The sequence below is a fragment of the Octodon degus genome, unplaced genomic scaffold (genome assembly GCF_000260255.1).
Source record: "Octodon degus isolate 3935 unplaced genomic scaffold, OctDeg1.0 scaffold00080, whole genome shotgun sequence".
Lineage (NCBI taxonomy): Eukaryota > Metazoa > Chordata > Mammalia > Rodentia > Octodontidae > Octodon > Octodon degus.
In genome coordinates this window covers 6,827,800-6,843,933 of record NW_004524656.1, presented here as the reverse complement: position 1 = coordinate 6,843,933, position 16,134 = coordinate 6,827,800, and the positions used below count along the sequence as shown (strand labels likewise).

The window sequence follows — 16,134 nt, the reverse complement described above, 5'->3', positions numbered from 1 at the left end:
AGACCCAATACTATTATGGGCTACTGGACTCTTTTAGAATATTTTGCTGAGTTTACACACCTATAATACTCAAATAATGGAACTTAACAAAAAAAGGGTATACAGATGAATGTCCATTTTGTATCTGTGTATTCACAGTGGTTAGGATAGATACATAGTTACATTTTCTTAATGAATAGAATGATTTGTTCTAATGGTGTTTGTAAATAGGATATCAAGTCTGCATCTTGTACAGCAACTAACCACCAAGAAGAATGTATGCAGTGTGTTAATTATTGAAACTGTCCTATCAATTTGATTTGAAACTGTCTCATTGCTATTTGTTTATCAATAAAATTATGGCAAAAAAAAAAAAAGAAGAATGAGAAGAAAAAGTTAAGTGACTCACCAAAGTTTGAAGACTGAAACTCAGCTTCTATCTTATGGACCTGTTCACATCATAAGCTGTGATCGCCTGGGAATCAGGGGACACAATGATGCCTGTGAATATTTTTCTGTTGTACTGGTTCTAACAACAGAGGGATGTAAATAGCTAATGACAGTCTTATTCATGCCGAAGTTGTGACTAAAGGAGACCAAGAACTATTTTGTATTTCATAGCCAGATTTTGGTTACAACACCAGATACATCTCATAATATGTTCCATTTATCTTAATGAATTTGGTTAGGAAATAACTGGTCACTTCAGGTTTAGAGAGCTGTTGCAGGGCGTGGTACATGTAGGAGGCAGAGACAGGAGGATCATGAGTTTGAGACCAGCTTGGACTACATAGTGAGCTCAAACCCAGTTAAAAGTGAGACCCTGTCAGAAAGAAAAAAAAAGTTACACACTTCTAATCCCAGCTACTTGGGAAGCTGAGTCTAGAAGATCTCACATTTGAGGCTAACTCAGGTCAGTAATGGAGACCCTATTTTAAAAATGGCTGTGAATGTGGATCAGTGACAGAACAAACATTCCTGGATTCCATCCTCAGTACTACCACGAAAAGGAGAGAAAGAGAGAGAGATTGGTTGATTGATTAGAGAGCTCTGCAGAGAGAGAAAGAGATTGATTGATTGATTGATTGATTGATTGATTGATTGGAGAGCTCTGTGTTTAAGGCCTTGCCCATTTGCATGGATGGGACTTCCAAAGGAGAACCAGGTAGAAAAAGGCTTAGACACGAGACTCCACACCTCTGGTTAGCTGATTCCTCAAGAGGATTGATACGTCCATTGCTGTAAGAAGGCAGTGGTGAAAAAAAAAAAAAAAAGGCAGTGGTGGCCTGAGAGTAGTGTCTGCACCCAGATAGGATGAAATCTGCTCTACCTCCTATAGCTATGTGAACATGATGTGTTACTCTCTATCTCAATTTTCTCACCTTTAAAGTGGAGACTGTAGTAACACCTACCTCACTGGGTTAAAGTGAGGTTTCAGTTAATTTGTGTGAAATTCTTAAGAGTATCTGAGACAGCAAGTGTTATATACATATTAACCTTTTTTTTTCCCCTTGCATTAACTTTTTGAAGATTATTGCAGAGAAATACAGACTGTTTTGCCAGGAACTACTGCAGAGACAGGTGTGTGTAAGATATGTACCCACACAGGCACACATGCTTAAGTCACTTCCTAGCTATCCTCAGGGCCAGCTGTTGGAGCCTTGATTTTGTTTTCTGTGACTGGGAAGTGTAGACATCTGTTGTACTCCACATGTTGATTTTCAGTAAGCATTTGTTACTGCAGCCTCTTTGGCCCTGTTTTCTTCCTTACAGAACCTAAAATAGTAGAAGAAGAAGAAAGTAATTTCAGTTCTCCACTGATGCTTTGGCTCCAACAAGAACAAAAGCGCAAGGAAAGCATTGCTGAGAAAAAGCCCAAGAAAGGACTTGTTTTTGAAATTTCAAGTGATGATGGCTTTCAGATCTGTGCAGAAAGTATTGAAGGTGAGTAGGTTAAGTTAGGTAGTTCCTCCACCAGAGGCCCTGTTCCAGCTGCATCTGTTCTCGTGTGCACTGGTACCATTGAGGTGGGCAGTTTTATGATACATATATTATGGAAGATCCTTGAAAGTATTATGCATTTGTCCTGAAGAAGTATAGTCTCTTGGAAAAATAGGCGTAATTTGAGACTGGGTGTGGTGGCATGCGCCTGTAATCCCAGCTCAGGGGAGGCTGTAAACAGGCAGATCACTATGAGTCCGATCTAGTAGAGACTTTGAACACTGTAGACCCTTCCCTAAAATGCAAAAAAAAAAAAAAAAGGAAAGGAAGAAAGATAAGCATAATGTAGGTGAAAAAATGATACAGATTATGTTTTTAAGATTGTACATACTGGGGCCAGGGAGATGGCTCAGTAGAATAAGCGCTTGCCTGGCAAGTGCAAGGGCCTGAGTTCAATCCCCAGTTCCACAAAAAAAAAAAAAAAAAAAGATTGTACATACTGGCCAGGAATGGTGGCACACGCCTGTAATCCCAGCACTCAGAGGCTGAGGTAAGATGATCGATGTGTTCAGGGCCAGCTTGGGCTACATAGTCCAAGGCTGGCCTTGAACATAACCAGACCCTGACACACACACACACACACACACACACACACACACACACACACACACACACAAATCTAAGACTTGTCTAGCGATAGTAAGACCAGGCTTAGGTTAGAAGTAGAGTGATTATAAAGATTTTTCTAGTCCCAGCCCTTAATTTTAAGAAACTAAGAAGTTTTGATCTCCACAGTCTTTTTGTTTTAAGTCTTTGGTGTTAGTACTATTGTCAGTGGAAATGTAATTCAGGTATTATTTCACATCCCTTCCATCAAGGGATGAGGATACTTTGGGGATTCAGAAGGTGTGAATCCCACTGATCTCTGATGGAAAGAAGCCCTGCAGGGAGTATACTTTCATGGCTGCTTTCTCGTGCACTGATTAAAAGTGTAAGTACAGTATTAAGAGGATGTGTGCTGACACTAGAAGGATCTTCAGCACAGTGCCGTGTACACTGGGAAATTAAGAAATGTTGGCATCTCTCTGGCCAGGCGTGGTGGTGCACCCCTGTAATCCCAGCACTTGGGAGGCTGGGCTAGGAGATATTGTGAGTTCAAGACCAACTTGGGCTACAAAGTGAGCTCAAGGCCAGCCTGAACTGCACAGTTGAGACCTTGTCTCAAAAAGACAAGAAGAAAGGAAAGGAAAAGGGGAAAGGAAGCGGAAGGGAAGAAGGAAGGAGAAAAGGCAGGCAGGCAGGCAGGCAGGCTCCCCAGCCTTTCCCCTAGAAAGGCATATTCCCAGCCTATGATTTTCTTTTCTTTCCTCACAGATGCCTGGAAGTCATTGACGGACAAAGTCCAGGAAGCTCGATCAAATGCCCGCCTAAAGCAGCTTTCATTTGCAGGTAATATTAGAAGCTATTATTTTATCTCCTGCCTCAGAATATTCTGGCAACTTGTCAGTCTATAAGCAATAGCATTGATGCTATAAATAGATGATACATTTTTCTCTTTGAGATATAATTCATAAACTACAGTTTCTCCATTTAAAGCATACAATTCAGTAATTTTTAGTATATTCACAGAGTTGTGGAAACATTACTGCTTTGTAATTCCAGAACATTTCTGCCACCCCTAAAAGAAGCTGTACTGGTCCAGGCCTAGTGGTTCATGCCTGTAATCCCAGGCTGAAGCAGGAGGATTACTGCAAGTTTGAGGCCGACCTGGGCTACATGATGAGCTCAAGATTAGCCTGAACTACATAGTGAGACCCTGTCTCAAAAAAAAATCCTGCTCATAGTAGCATGGGACAGTAACAAAGTTAAGTGTATTACTCTCTCTGCTCACTGAAACGCTGCACAGTGTTCTGTGACAGGGGTGTGTCGCCAGTGCTTTATACCTGTGTATATATAAAAGCCTTCAGGACCCACAGCCTCCATCCTCTAAAAAAGAACGGGGTACTGTTGGAAATGGACAGCTCAAGGTTCAAGCCATGACGTGGCTGTGTGGCCTTGGGGGCCGTAAGTCCTGTGGAATTAGCTTTCCTCGCCTCGACCTGGAGCTGGTGGTGCAGCGGGCGGGGCAGCTCCATGGTAGAGCCCTCACCTGCGTGCACTGGGGCCCGGGTTCATCCCAGCACCCACACGTGAAGCTAGTAACTCCCACCTCTAGAGGTCACTGTGAGAGTGAAATAGAACAGCACATGGGCCGTATCTTTTTGCATAGAGCACACAGGAGATCCTCCGTAACTTGGTGGCCTGCTTTCTTCACTTAGCAATCTGTTGTGGACACTTTCCTTACTGATAGATCCGTGCCAGCGCTGTGCAGGTGGCCAGTGCTCATATCCAGCCAACGACTCATGCTGTACCCCTCTGCAGCCTCTGGCTGTTACCCTTCAGCCACAGCACCTCCTTACCTCAGTGCCATCTCCTGCTGGCTGCAGGTCCCATCACTGAGCGCCTTTTTCCTACAGGTGTGAACGGCTGGAGGATGCTGGGGGTTCTCCACGACGCAGTCGTGTTCCTGATTGAGCAGCTCTCGGGAGCCAAGCACTGTCGGAATTACAGATTCCGTTTCCACAAGCCTGAGGAGGCCAACGAGCCCCCCTTGAATCCCCACGGCTCAGCCAGGGCTGAAGTCCACCTGAGGCAAGCTTTATTCTTTTCTGTGAGCAGTTTGGGGTCCCAATTTTATTATCTAAAGCCACAATTCTTTTCCTACATGCTCTAGAGATCTGTATTAATGCCATGGTCTTACTTCTTTGTTAAAACACTTTTCTAAATATGTTTCCATCTTTTGGCTCTAGGAAGTCAGCGTTTGACATGTTTAACTTTCTGGCTTCTAAACATCGACAGCCTCCAGAATATAATCCCAACGATGAGGAGGAGGAAGAGGTGCAGCTGAAGTCGGCTCGGTAGGTCCTGAGAGGGGAGTCACTGGGAGCACTCTTCTTGCTCTGTTCTCCAGCACTTCAGGACAGTATGTAGCTTTAGCCAGCCATGATGGTGCATGCCTGTAATCCCAGCTCTAGGGAGCAAAACAAGATCGGTATGAGTTTGAAGCCAGCCTAGACCACGTAATGAGACTTTGCCTCAAAAAATAAATAAGGGACCAGGGAGATAGCTCCGAGGTCTAAGTGCCCGCCTGGCAAGCGCTAGGACCCAGATTTGATCCCCAGTACCACATGCTATGCTGGCCTTGCACCAAGCCAGCCACTGAAACTGGGCATGGTGGTACACAGCTATAATCCCAGCGCTGGGGAGGCTGACACAGGAGGATCACTGTGAGTCCAAGCTGTGTAGTAAGACACTTTAGCAAATGAATAAATGAAAGAAAAGATTGAAGAAACTACATGTAGTTTTGCTTGAAATACAGTTTTCTGAGACAGCTGAAATACAGTGTTTGTATTGAAGTATCAGTAGCTGACTGATAAAGAGCAAAATAAACTAGAGAGAAAAAATGAGCGTAACTATAAGAAAGGTGTTTTCTTTAGCTGCAGCCCCTGTATCGGCTTTACTCTAGCACCATACCGAGCACAATCCGAAAGTCCTGTCTGTATTTCAGATGGTCTTCGTTCTGTAAGGCCCTTGACTGGGCTTGATGTTGAACAACAAGTATACTCCTATTCTCTAGGAACCTTCGATTCAAGACTCAAAACAGTATTTCCTGAGGAGAATTCATTAATAATATGCCTTGTCTCTTAGGAGGGCAACTAGCATGGATCTGCCAATGCCCATGCGTTTCCGGCACTTAAAAAAGACTTCTAAGGAGGCAGTCGGTGTCTACAGGTATGGCTACAATTCTAGAAAGAATAGCAGAAAACTTAACAATCTTTACCAAAATAGAGTGGGCTAAATGCTGGAGTGACTTTCCTCATTCAGTCCACAAGTTGTTTATAGGGATTAGTTGAACCTGAAATACTAGGCTCCTGTAACTCCTTGTTATACAGGCATTTAACACAGTGCACATTAGAATACTATTCATTCTAAGGCTGGGGACCTAGATCACTTGCCTGCCCTGCACAAGGCCGTTGGCTCTGCACAGCGCTGGGGGAAGAAGGAAGGGCGGGAGAGAGATGTGTCTTACTCTGACCATTTGTCAGAACAGATCAAGTGTGTCCACATTGTTTTCTCTCTCAAGCATCTATCTCTCCTGGGAACTAATAGGCCTGAAGAATTCATTACTTTCTTTTATTTATTGACTTAGTCTTGAAAACCTGTGCCTGATGTCTTTTCTACCTTGTTGTCCTAGGTCTCCCATTCATGGTCGGGGGCTCTTCTGTAAGAGGAACATTGATGCAGGTGAGATGGTGATTGAGTATGCCGGCAACGTCATCCGTTCCATCCAGACTGACAAGCGCGAGAAGTACTATGACAGCAAGGTGATTGTCCCCTTCCCTCTCCCCGTTCTCTTATTTTGCTGTAGAAAGGATACCCATGAGTTCTACAACAAAACTATATGCCATCCAAAACACTGGGGATTAGAGGGCTGTCTTATTTTTTCTTTGTGTCTTGTTTCGGGGATCAAACCCACAAAGACTGTTTTGGAGAGGGCTGGTACAAGAAATTGAACTCAGGGCCTTGCGCTTGCCAGACAGGCACTGTGTCACTGAGCCTCATCCCTGGCCAAGACTTTTTTTCCCTCCCTTTGGAGAACTGAGTATTTATTATTATTGTTGTTGTTGTTGTATTTTATCAGTGCATCTTAAAACTACATAATGATGAGATGTGTTTTGGGAAGTTGGAACTAGCATTTACATCAATTATTTTCAGTGCTATCCCTTTCATCCTTTTTTTTTAAAAAAAAAAAAAACATTTTATATCTGAAACTTAGGCTGGACATAGTGGTGCGCGTGCAAGCCTGAGGGAGGAGGATCATAGGAAGCTCAAGGCCAGCCTGGGCTGCACAGTGAGCTCAATGCCAGCCTGAGCTGATCCCAACACCCTCACAAAATAAATGTTGCAAACTGAAACTTGAGATGGGCCACTACTAGACTTCAGAATCCACTCAGAGGAAGAGTACACAAAGGTACTCTGAAGACGTGTCTTAGTGGAGCCCAGGATCAAAAGCACATAGCAGGGCCAGGGAGATGGCTCAGTAGAATAAGTGCAAGGGTCTGAGTTCCATCCTCAGGTCCGCAAAAAAAAAAAAAAAAGCACATAGTGAGGCCGGGTATAGTTCAGTGGCATAAGCACCTGCCTGGCAAGTGCAACGTCTTAAGTTTGATCCCCAATACCACAAAAAAAGGCACATAGCTACATAAATTGTAGGTTTCTCTTGACTGCACAGACCTTAAGAAATTTGTAGTCTGCTGTCTACCTAGGAGCCTCTCCTGGAAGAAATCTGAACATTTTAGTAGAAGAAACTTTCTTCAGTGGCTGTAGGTAACTTCAGAAGCCTGGGAAATACGCTTCAACCTGAGCTAGGAAAAGCTAACAGGTTCAGGCAGGCGGTGCAGCTCCAGGCTGGAGCACTTGCCTAGTATCTGTGGAGCTTCGGGTTTCATCTCCACACCAAAGCGCGCAGTGAAATAACGAGTTCTTTCTCCTTCCTCAATAGGGCATTGGTTGCTACATGTTCCGAATTGATGACTCCGAGGTAGTAGATGCCACCATGCATGGAAATGCTGCACGCTTCATCAATCACTCCTGTGAGCCTAACTGCTACTCTCGGGTCATCAATATTGATGGGCAGAAGCACATTGTCATCTTTGCCATGCGCAAGATCTACCGAGGCGAGGAGCTCACATACGACTATAAGTTCCCCATTGAGGATGCCAGCAACAAGCTGCCCTGCAACTGTGGCGCCAAGAAGTGCCGGAAGTTCCTGAACTAAAGCTGCTCTCCTCCCCCTGCGTTGGAGTTCTGGAACCCAGGGCCAGCCAGAGCAATTCTGAAGGCCTTCCTTCACTGGCTCGAGAGGCTCCAGGATGGAGCAGGCACAGCTGAGGGGCCTCCGTACTGGCTGAGCACCCTGTGTCCCACATTCACCTACATGTGATCATAGTCCTGGAGAGAGAGATGAGATCTTGAGGAAAAGATCCATGATTGGCTCTCTTTGTGGGGCCCCTCTGATTATTTGCTGTTAACAAGTGGGAAACGGGGTCCCTGGGAGACTTTCCTAGAAGGAGCCTATATAGGTTAGTTATGGTGGAAGAGGGGGTCTGAGCATCTCTGCAGAGAACAATGCCATCCTCACCTTGGCCCTTTCCCAAGCACTATAAATGAGGGGTCAGGCAAGACCCCAGATACAGGGCTGTTGGATACCTGGTTGTTCACAGCCAGGCCCCACCTGTGGCCGTCTGTTGACCAAACAGAGAAGGTCTGGTGGTTTTCCCTATTTTCTTCCCACTGGAGCATTCTCTTCCAGTTGGAGAACTGGCTCCTTAGCACCTCTGGTGTCAAAAGGCTGTCTTGGGGTTGTGCCAAGTAATTAACAAACCTTGAGCCTGTGGGCTTTAAGCGGGAGTGGTAGCCCATGAGCCTTATCTCAGCCAAGTAACCTTTCTTGACAGTAGGAGCGGCTTCCCTTCCCATCCCTTCTCTTCACTCCACTTTCTTCCTTTCCCGTTCTTCATCCCACTGCTTTCCCATTCTTTCTGGGTGGTGGGGGAGACTGGCTCCCTGCTCAAGGACTCTCTGTCGGGCTGGGGCGTGCCTCTAGCACGTTCAGCCTGTGAGCACTCCAGGTGGGGAAGTGGACAGGAGCCATTGGCCATAACCAGACAGAATTTGGAGACGTTTTCCTGAAGCTCCACTGAAAGTTTTATAAGAAATATATGTAGCATGATTTTTTTTTAGAAGAAACTAAAGATTTCAGTAGGATTTAAATCATGCCACAACCAGAGCATCACAACCAGAATAACCCCTGGTTATTCCTAGGACATGGGTACTTTCATTTTCCCCTGGTAAATTGTAGGAAGGCTTGCTTTTTGAATGGTCAGTGTCCAGTTGAAGGCAGAACACTAATCAATTTCAAGGCCCAAGACTTGGGGACTAGACCGCCTCGTGTTGAGGGACCTCTGCCGCCTACATACAGTCCGTGGATGAAGTGAATTAATGACACTACTGCCCTGCTTACTCCTTAGGATGCGGTCAGACAGCATCAGATGTTTCTTCTCTCCTTCCCCCAAGACAGTGTTAAATTAAGTCATTTAACCTGTTAAATTAAGTCATTGGATTTTACTCTGTTCTGTTTACAGTTTACTATTTAAGGTTTTATAAATGTAAATATATTTTGTATATTTTTCTATGAGAAGCACTTCATAGGGAGAAGCACTTATGACAAGGCTATTTTTTAAACTGCGGTATTATCCTAATTTAAGAGAAGATCGGTTTTTAATAATTTTTTATTTTCATAGGATGAAGTTAGAGAAAATATTCAGCTGTACACACAAAGTCTGGTTTTTCCTGCCCAACTTCCCCCTGGAAGGCATACTTTTTGTTGCTTCACCTGTAGCTTGTTTGTGCCCTGTTGAGGTAAATGTTCCCTGGCTCTGCTCTGTGACAGTAATGAAGAGGGAAGGTCCCGGCTCCTTGAGGCCGCTCCCTTCTCCTGTCGCAGCTCCTCAGAAGGCTGCAGAAATCCTTGACACTTCTGTTTCTCCTCTCCTGCCTTTGCCACACTGTCCCTCTCCATCTGGCACTAGCTCAAGAGAGAGAGATAGACGGCACTCTTACATTGCCTTCATCTTCCCTACTTCAGAGTCCGCGGCCAACAAGTTGACGGCACTTTGACCTTTTCCATCACCATCTGCCTCGGAGGTCACCTCCTTTCCTCTGCCCATCAGCTCCTCCTCCCTGCAAAGAGCCCACTGCTCCCCATGCCCTTGCGCAGCCCGTTGAAACTGAAGCACAGTCTGACCACTCACGATAAAGCAGATACTCCTCTGCTCCTGCCACAAGGTTTTAGAGTAGTGTAGTCCACGGAGAGGATGGGGCGCCCTTTCTCACATGAGAAACCCGCTCTTCGGGAAGCCTAGCAAAGCAATATGACTCAGCCCAGCACTCTGCCCCAGGACTCACGGCTCTGCTGTGCCTTCCATCCTGGGCTCCCTTATCTCCCGTGACCTTAAGAACTTTGTCTGGTGGCTTTGCTGGAACATTGTCACTGTTACCACTGTCATGCAGGGAGCCCAGCACTGTGGCCAGGATGGCAGAGACTTCCTTGTCATCATGGAGAAGTGCCAGCAGGGGACTGGGGACAAGCACTCTACCCAGACCTCACCCCTTCCTCCTCTTGCCCATGAACAAGATGCAGTGGCCTGAGGGTTCCACTAGTGTCTGGTTTCCTTTATTATTGCACTGTGTGAGGTTTTTTTGTAAATCCTTGTAATCCTATTTTTTTTAAAGAAAAAAAAACTTAAGCTGCATTTGTTACTGAAATGATTAATGCACTGATGGGTCCTGAATTCACCTTGAGAAAGACCCAAAGGCCAGTCAGAGGGTGGGGGAAATTCAGCTAAACAGACCTAGTTCCTGCCCTGCTAGGCCATGCTGTACTGTGAGCCCCCTCCTCATTCTCCTCTCTAAGCCCATACCGAGGACAGGGGAGGAGCCACCCCTTTCCTTCTCCTGCCAGCTGCAGATGGCTTGCCTTGCCTTTCCACCCTCACTGTCAGCCACAGAATGAGAAACCCTCTTACAGCTCAGCCTTGAGTCCATTGCCAAAACGTCAGCACACCTGCCAGCAACTTGGGGGTTAAGCTAAGGGTTCCTGCGAGGGGGAAAGAAGGCAAAATGGCGTGGCTGTCTCCAAACGTGTCTGAGTCTGATCTGAAAGCGACCAAGAGACTTTGCACACACGAGTGCAGATTGAGGAATCGTGGTGGGTCATTCATGAGAATTCCCCCAAGGGGTGTCCCAGATCCCTAAGGAGCGACAGCCGCAAACCTAGTCAGCTCTCAGTGAGAGCCATCTCACGTAAGCTTTGCTGCTACAACCTGTTGTGGCTGCGTTTCCTAGTGGCCAGTGACAACTGTGTAACCCGAACAGCTGCATGGCGCTGACCCTTTGGCCGGAACTGGTCCCTCGACTCCTCCACTGCTGCCCACCAGGCCCAGCACAACCCTTGTACTTCCAGACCAACAGCAAGAGTTAAGGGGAGCCCTGGCTGCTGTCTGTTTGCAGCCAGCCTCCTATGCCAGGACCCGGCCTGCTGCCCTGCTTACCTCTGTCCACCCCTCGGCCAGTGCAGTGGGCGCCATGCAGCAACCTTGAATTCAAAAAAACAAACAAAATCCACAAAAAAAAAAAAAAAAAAAAATCTTTTAATGAATGTATCTTTCTAAAGGACTGACTTGTTCAATCAAATATCTGAAAATACTAAAGGTCAAAACCTTACCATTTGTTAACTTAGGAATTTGATTTGGGGTTCTTCATAGAAATTAAGTTGCTTTTGTTTTTAAGGAAAAGCGGGTCATTGCAAAGGGCTGGGTGTAATTCTGTTTCATTTCCTTCTTCATTTTAAAGCAATACAAGATTATAGAGCAGATGGTTTTGTGCCGAATCATGAATACCAGTCGTCTCACACTCTGAAAATTTGAAACTTTTTTGTTTTGGTTTTCAAATATAAATATGATATATATAGGAACTAATATAGTAATGCACCATGTAATAAAGCCTAGTTCAGTCCATGGCTTTTAATTCTCTTAACACTATAGATAAGGATTGTGTTTCAGTTGCTAGAATTGGCAGGAAAATGTCAGGCGAGTGTTCTCTGCGTCCCACGTGGGGAAGCCCGAGCTGCGGCCACCCCGGGGGCAGAGCGAGTGCGAAGTGGCGTCACCTGGATTTCTCCTGCCGTGAATGTTGCCAGTCAGTCCCTGTATTCCTTGTTTCTCTATTTTTGGTTATGAATGTTGGGGTTACCACCTGCATTTAGGGGAAAATTGTGTTCTGTGCTTTCCTGGTATCTTGTTCCGAGGTACTCTAGTTCTGTCTTTCAACCAAGAAAATAGACTTGTGGTGTTTCTTTTATTGAACTTATAACAGTCTCTCTAGTACATACAGGTAGTTGAATAATTGTTTCAAGAGCTCAACAAATGACAAGCTTCTTTTCTAGAAATAAGACATTTCTTGACAACTTTATCATGTATAACGGATCTTTTATTTTTGTGGGGTTTTTTCCTTTGTGTTCTTCCAAGCTTCTGGTTAGAGAAAAAAGAGGGGAAAAAAAAAAAAAAAGGAAAATGTGTCTAAAGTCCATCAGTGTTAACTCCCTGTGACAGGGATGAAGGAAAATACTTTAATAGTTCAAAAAATAATAATGCTGAAAGCTCTCTACGAAAGACTGAATGTAAAAGTAAAAAGTGTACATAGTTGTAAAAAAAAAAAAAGGAGTTTTTAAACATGTTTATTTTCTATGCACTTTTTTTTATTTAAGTGATAGTTTAATTAATAAACATGTCAAGTTTATTGCTGCACATGGTCGAGCTTCCTTTTTGGCTTGGCAGGGATGGAGAACTTGGGGAAGCTGCAGCCTGTGACCTGGTTTCAAATCCCTCCAGCGGTGCCCGAGGACAGAGATTGCTAAACCGTCCTGCGCAGCCAGGGGCAGGCCCCACCCGCACTGGCACCCTTAACTGGCTGTTCCTCCTCCACCCCGCAGTGGTGCATGGTGAGGACCTAATGGACTTGGGATCTGAGGACAGCCCCTGTGCCATCTCCATGTTCCATGTTGTCCAGGCAGGGTGGAGCAGAGGCCCAAGGTGATTTTCTCCTGAATTGAACGGAATAAATGGAAAGCACTGCAGCCCCTGCTCCGGGCTCTGTTCCACCTTCAGGCTGAAACTCGCCTGTGTGTTCTGTGATGAGGGCCAGGTTTCTGCTGACAAATCCTTGTAAATCATCTGCTAGACCAGGGCCACTAAACTCAGGCCCCGCCCAGGACCTCCTCCTCCTCCAGCCACTGCCTGGAGAGGCTCCACCCCAGCCCAGCTTCCACCTTCTTCCCCTGAATCACCTTTTGGGACTTTGGAGTTGGATACCATGGGAACCCCAAGTGATCAGGCTGTTTTGCAGGCTATCTTCAACCCTAACACCCCATTTGGAGATGTCCTTGGGGTGGACCTAGGAGAGGGAGCAGAGCAGGACGAAGATGAAGGTGAGCATTCGACTTCAGAGAGCAGCTCTTCACAGGCTGACAGTCCCCCACCTTTTTTTTTTTTTTTTTTTTTTTTTTTTTGAGACAGGCTCACTATGCTGTCTGTCCAGTCTGGCCTCGACCTCACTTTATGGCCCAGGCTGGCCTCAGACTCACAGCAGTCGTGCATCAGCCTCTCAAAAGTGCTAGGAATACAGGGGTGCACCAGCACACCTGGCCATAACTGCTGGGCCCTGAAGGTAGCACAAAGGTGACATGATAGGACCCTTGCGTTGATGCTTGCTGTTGGTCGGAGGTAGGGTGATCTTCAGTGTGCAGAGAGGGATTTAGGAAGAGACCTTCTGTTCTGTCCCAAAGAGTACACCAGGGGTTATCTCAGGCCATCCCCTTTTTCCCCTCTGAAATCACCCTGAATTCCCTCCATGATTCAAGCTGAATTGCTTTGTGTGGGTGATGTCATAACAGTCACCCTCACAGAACGGAAGGCAGAAGCAATAGAGAAGTTCCAACGTAGCAAGTGGAGTTAGCGCTTGTTAAGCAGTGTCACAAGCAAGGTTCTACAGAAGGAGTATATGCTCCACTGGCCCCAGTGGAGCAGTGTTCGTGTCCTTTTCTAGGCAGTGAAACCTTAGCTTTATTTACTGAAGCTTCAGGCTAAGAAGCTGAGTTACGCGTTGGAGTGACTTACATCCTGGGACATCATGACGTCCCTTAGGAAGGAGGCAGCATGGAAGAGCAGGGATCAGGTGAAAAAGCCAGAAATTATCTGTTCTGCAACTGTATCGAAATAAGCAGTTTATTGGCCTAAACATTCAAGTGTTGAGGGCTCATACTTGTGGCCCTGGGGAGCATTTAGGGTCCCTTTCTGGTCCCGGTGTCTCCACTCTAGCTCCCGGGTTTGGTGACCTCAACTCCTACCCCAAGTTCAGGGACTTAACCTCTGCTGGGACTCACGACCCGTCAGGTCTGCAGTAGGTCTCAGCATTCTGACACCTGAGGAAGCTTTTTCTTTATATGTGTCCCCACCTGGCTTCCTCCCTGGCACAGATGCAGTTTTCCCTCAAGCACAGCTGGAGCGGTGCAAGGCGCTGGAGCTGCAGGGGGTGATGGCAGCAGAGGCTGGGGACCTCAGCACAGCCCTGGAGAGCTTTGGCCAGGCCATCGGCCTGCTTCCGGAGAGAGCTTCAGCGTACAACAACAGGGCCCAGGCCCGGCGGCTCCAGGGGGATGTGGCAGGTGAGGGGACATGCCCAGAGGGGAAGGAGCTGTGGGACAAGGGACCTGCAAGGTGTGCAGTATGGCGTACACCCTGCTGTGTCATAGGGCAGTGGTGAAAGTCAGAAGAGATTGCATTCTACTCTTTTAATGAAGGGACAGTTCATGAGAGCCTGCTGTGTGGCAGTAGGCTGAGTCAAGGAGATAAATGATGATGCACTATTTTTATTTATTTATTTATTTGTTTTGCAGTATCAGGGATTGAACAACTGGATCTTGGGCTTGCCAGGCAAACGCTTATTCTACTGAGCTATCTCCCTGGCCTTTATGCACTATTTATAGCTGATATTTATTTATTTATTTATTGCACAACCAGGGATTGAACTCAGGCCCTTGCATTTGCCAGGGAAGCGCTTATTCCACTGAGCCATCTCCCCAGCCCATATAGCTGATATTTATATAATGCTTACTAACATGCCAGGTATTATGCACTTACATTTAGGCTATAGTAGCTCAGTCTTACAACGACCCTTGAAGAGCTCTGTACTCTTATTATGTCCCCCTTTTGGATCTTATTTCATTTTGTTATTTGAGACAGGGTCTCGCTATATAGTTCAGGCTGGCCTTGAACTCACTTTGTAGACCAGGCTGGCCTTGGACTCAAAATCCTCCTGTTTCAGCCTCCTGAGTGCTGTGATTACAGGCATGCACCACCATGCCTAGCTATTCCCATTTTAAAGATGAACTAAGGAATGGGCAGGTTAAATGACTGGCCCACTATCCTCCAGGAGGGAATTGTCAGAGCAGATATTTGAACAAGAGGGTAGAGGTCTTAAACCCTGTGTGATACCTATAAGGACCTCAGAATCCAGGAGTCAGAGCAGTGACATTATTGGGTTATCAGCATAATAAACTTAAAAAGGCACTGCCTGGGGTGTGTTCCTGAAGAGAAGTTTCAAAAGATGAGTTGGAGTTAGTTGGGAAAAAGCAGCAGGGAGAAAGGAGAGGGTGGGCCTCCAGAAGCCACGCAAAGGTCCGGAGAGCTGCAGCTCTCAGGCTGTGTGGAGCAGGCAGCCTATAACAGCTGAGTCTGCAGGGGCGGGCAGGGATGTGTGTGTTGTCCTTGTCGTCATTGGGAGGTGAATGGAGGCAAAGGTTTTAAGGGAGGGTGACTGGCTTAAGCCTGCCATCTCCAGTTTACTCTGGCTGGAGTGGGCGCCATGAGACGGGGGTGGGTTGGGGTGGGGGGGTTGTTTGCACAGGGGACCACAGCCAGACTGCTGTGATGGTGGAAACAGGAGTGGTGACTGTTGGGACTATGCAGATTTTCCTAGGGCGGGAACCGTCTGGCTGCAGAGTAGGTTGCAGAGTCTGAGCTGTGTCCTGGGAACAAGAGAGCCGCCCCTCGCCAGCCAATGCGCCTGGCACGAGTCCCCTCTAGGCTTCTCTGCCCTTGGCTGCTGAAGACAGCCTAGCGGTGGCTCCATCTGGCGAGGCCTGCTTCTAGATGGTGCCGGCATGCCCCAAAGGCCCTGTCAGGGCCAGTAGGAGACTAGGGAACGTGGACTTGCCCTTTCTGCTACAAAGAGGGCAACTGGTAGACCTTCTGGTAGACTCTAGTGGGCTGCTTGGGTTTCTGAATGCAGAGGGTGGAGGCCCAATCCAAGTTATTTTCTGTAGATAATAAGAATTAAAATACTGGGGCTGGAGAGATGGCTCAGTGGTCTAAAGCACCTACTTGAAACAAGTTTGGCAAAGCACAGGGACCACGGTTCGATCCCCAGCACCACATGCCAGCCAGCCCCGCCCCCTGGTGGGCTGAGCTGGCCACACACACACACAATAAATAAATG

General features: G+C 46.5%; 2 protein-coding genes across 3 annotated transcripts in view; both read left to right on the top strand.

The window, feature by feature from the left end:
* Kmt2a (lysine methyltransferase 2A) overlaps positions 1-12,386 on the top strand; it is a 90,301-nt gene extending 77,915 nt beyond the window's left edge. Inside the window, 7 exon segments of the mRNA XM_023721191.1 lie at positions 1,753-1,923; positions 3,295-3,369; positions 4,437-4,611; positions 4,770-4,877; positions 5,668-5,751; positions 6,215-6,344; positions 7,523-12,386. Of these exon segments, the coding sequence (XP_023576959.1) occupies positions 1,753-1,923; positions 3,295-3,369; positions 4,437-4,611; positions 4,770-4,877; positions 5,668-5,751; positions 6,215-6,344; positions 7,523-7,798 (1,019 nt within the window). The 3' untranslated portion in view covers positions 7,799-12,386.
* A 492-nt stretch (positions 12,387-12,878) lies between these two features.
* Ttc36 (tetratricopeptide repeat domain 36) overlaps positions 12,879-16,134 on the top strand; it is an 18,948-nt gene continuing 15,692 nt past the window's right edge. The window contains exons 1-2 of one of the 2 annotated variants that reach the window (XM_004636449.2): positions 12,888-13,066; positions 14,114-14,302. In XM_004636449.2, the coding sequence (XP_004636506.1) occupies positions 12,952-13,066; positions 14,114-14,302 (304 nt within the window). In that variant the 5' untranslated portion in view covers positions 12,888-12,951. Of the gene's footprint in view, positions 13,067-14,113; positions 14,303-16,134 lie in introns of both variants that reach the window. The other variant, XM_023721198.1, reaches the window with a different exon arrangement.